Source organism: Verticillium alfalfae, genomic scaffold (assembly GCF_000150825.1).
Source record: "Verticillium alfalfae VaMs.102 supercont1.6 genomic scaffold, whole genome shotgun sequence".
NCBI lineage: Eukaryota > Fungi > Ascomycota > Sordariomycetes > Glomerellales > Plectosphaerellaceae > Verticillium > Verticillium alfalfae.
The window spans coordinates 1,968,865-1,972,087 of NW_003315033.1; the positions used below are offsets into that span (position 1 = coordinate 1,968,865).

The 3,223-nt window shown below is 57.7% G+C and overlaps 1 protein-coding gene across 1 annotated transcript; it reads right to left on the reverse strand.

The window, feature by feature from the left end:
- Position 1: 1 nt before the first annotated feature.
- VDBG_05723 (conserved hypothetical protein) lies at positions 2 to 2,137 on the reverse strand (the record flags this gene model as incomplete). Its single annotated transcript, XM_003004564.1, has 1 exon — positions 2 to 2,137. One exon carries the CDS (start codon positions 2,135 to 2,137, stop codon positions 2 to 4), a length of 2,136 nt encoding a protein of 711 aa, XP_003004610.1.
- Between the last annotated feature and the right edge of the window lie 1,086 nt (positions 2,138 to 3,223).

Sequence of the window (3,223 nt, forward strand, 5' to 3'; positions counted from 1 at the left end):
GTTAAAAAGAGAAATCCCAGAAACACGTTACTCCTTCTTGACGGCCGGGACGCCGCTTCTCAATCGACAGAACCGTGTCGATGAAGCCCTTCTGCAGCGCCGACTTCTTCCGCACGGCCAGCAGCTGCGCCGTCTTGAGAATGTTCTTAATCTGCCGTCCGTTAAGTGGCAGCTTGGCGAGCTCGTCCAACTCGGCGTCCGAGACCTCCACATCAATCTTGGAGCCGTTAAGAAAGTTCCTCCAGATGACGCGACGCGACTCGGCCGTGAGGTCAGGGTACTCGAGCGACACGTGAATGCGCGACTGGAAGGCAGCGTCAATGTTATCGACGCGGTTGGTCGTCATGAAGAGAATGCCCTCATAGTACTCGAGAGTGCGCAGGAAAATGGAGACGACCTTGTTCCGCTCGAGATCGTGTGTGCTGCGGGCCTCGAGGAAGACGTCACACTCATCGAGCAGAAGAATGGCGTCCCAGCGGGCCACAAGCTCGAGAATCTGCGACAGGCCGTTCTCCACCTCCCATGGCTGCGAGCCCAGGTCGCCCGAGCTGAGGGTGTGCAGGGGCACACGCAGGTTCTCGGCGACAGCCTCGGCCGTGAGCGTCTTGCCCACGCCGGGCGGGCCCGAGAGCAGGCAGATGATGCCCTTGCCCTTGCCCGAGATAACATCGTCAAAGGAGGAGCCCGAGAGCTGCGCCTCGGAGAAAGCGAGGATGAGTTCCTTCTGGTCCTCGTCGAGGACGAGCTTGTCAAAGGCGTCCGTGTTCCAGACGACTTCGCGAACCTGCGAAACGAAGAAGTCGAGCCACTTCTTTCTCTTGAGAGAATAACCCCTGGTCCGTGAGCGGGCAATCAGCAAGAGATAAGGCGTGAGCCTGAGATTGCCGTTCTCAGCAAGACCGTGCTCGCGCTTGTAGGCCTGGAGAGCCTCGAGATCCTTGGCCCGCCAGTCACGCAGGTAGCGGGAAGGGTAGGGGCTGTAGCTGTTGAAACTCTTAATGTCGACGACAATGCGACCAGAGACATCGACGGGGACCTCGTTCCCTTCCCGGTCCCAGGTGATGGCATCACCTTCGTACTGCTTGTAGTGGTGGCCGGCAAGCTGCTCGAAGATGAGGCCACGGTGGGTGAGGCTGGTCACAAGCGCCTCTTTATTCTCGTGGAACTTCAGAGGGTACGCATTCAGGCCAGTGATGGGCTTAGCCCCGAGAAACTCAGGAATCGACATGCGTTCCTTGTGGCGACCGAAGGTCTTGCCATCGTAGTCGACACATTCGGCAGTGATGGCGAGAACATTGCCGCACCGCGTCTCCTTGTACTCGGTCTCGTACATCTCAAACGCCGACAGCGGCCCCTGGTGGGCGGCCACGATGATGTCTGAGGGAGCAAAGATCATCCAGAGATGTTCAAACGTGATGACCTTGGTCTTCATGTAGTCCTCAAAAGCAGCAATATCCTGCCCAATCTCGTAGACAAGAATGTCGTGCAGAACAGTAAGGTGCTCCTTGGTCAGGTCATCGAGGTCCTCCCTCTTTCTGTACTCAATGAACTCGGTCCATCGGTGCACAAAGGGCTGGAAGGGTGCCTCAAACTCGAGCTTTGCGAGCTCACAGGCGACACCAGGGTAATCCTCCAGGATGTGACCCAGCGCCTTCTTCAGCCAGGGGCTCTGGATGGCGATCGAGTGGGCCTCGAGCTTCTTGTGGGCGGCGGTGCTCTTGATGTTTCGCACGAGCACGGCGTACTTGGCCGTAGACTTGTTCTCCGCCGGGCTGATGACGTCGTCGGGGTACGCGCTTTGCCAGGTCCAGTTGCCGTCGTCGTCCTTCTTGGAGCGGTAAATGTTCTTAACCGTGCTGATGGAACCAATCTCGGCATCTGGGTTGGAGTCGACGGATTCAGTGTCGGAGTCGTCCTCGTCCTCGTCCTCGTCGCTCTCCTTCTCCTCTTCATCTTCTTCGACAATTTTCTTCGCCGCCTTCTTCGGCCTCTTGCCACAGCAGCAAGTGTTTTTGGCAGCGGCATCGCCGTTCACAGGCGTCGCATCGGGATTGTCGGTGCCACCGGCATTGGCAGAGGACGAGGCGTCGGAGGTGGACCTTGCCGTTTCGGAAGCCAGTCGCTTGGTGACGGCCATGTTGAAAGCGGATGTACAAGATGAAAGAAGTTTGGGGTGTTCCCTCGATGGTATTGACACATTGAGCGACGGCTCCACGCCTCTCTTATACACACTCCGGCGGATCTGTCTGCTTCACGGATTGAGGCTGGACATGATCAGTTTGCAGCCACAACTGTGGGACTGAGTCACCGGGAAGGCCATCCTCACGCTGGCTGCCTTGGCGAACAAGCAATCCTGCTAGGCTGCCTGGAGAGTTGAGGCCAATGCGACGACATTCTTGACGGCTCGACAAGGCAACAATGCACATTCACGATATCCCCTGTCCGGAATCATGCAGGTTAGGAGGGAGCCGCCAAGCGCGTAGAGGTGTGAAGCGACCGCTGATGGGCTGGCCCGTCGGTAGTGCTGACCCTGGTTGGGCCATTGTGCAGGCAGCGGTGCGATGTGGCGATCCCGCCCCCAAAACGACGCCTCAAGGCGCGGACTAAAGGTGACCCCAGGCGACGGGAGGGCGTTGTAGGTGGAGTGGGGATCAGGGTTGGGGGGACTGATGAGGCCTCTTTCGCTTCGTTGGCACATTTGCACCTGCGTTGCCAGAGGGTGCTCGTATGGGGATGTCTCAGTGCGTGCATGCAGCTGGCTCGCAAACGTGTGGGTGGTTATTTGATTGACACAGAAAATTGTTCCTGTAGAACAGAGGAGGATGAGGATGCAGAAAGGATGGATGGAGAGGATCCAAGGCGCACGGCAGTCCTGGTCTACCTACCTCAGGCAAGCTAGGCAGACGCCCCTCGCTGGTGACACCTTCCTGAGGCTGCTGTCGAGCATGACCCGGCCGCCGTCTGACTCAGAACCTACGAAATCCATGGACCAGACATTGACCTCGTCCCCAACACTCGCAATTCATTCTATCTAGGACGAGGTTCCCTACCCTCCGTTTGCAAGAATTTGTTTGGTGGCCCGTTGATGATTGCCCTCAGTTCTCGGTTTTGGCCTTGAGTCTGGTGTTTTCCTCTCACCGCCTTGCCATTGGGGAGCGGCCAGCCCAACTGAGAAGAACTGAGAAGGCAGCTATGATCGCAAACGCTTGGACGAGACATGATG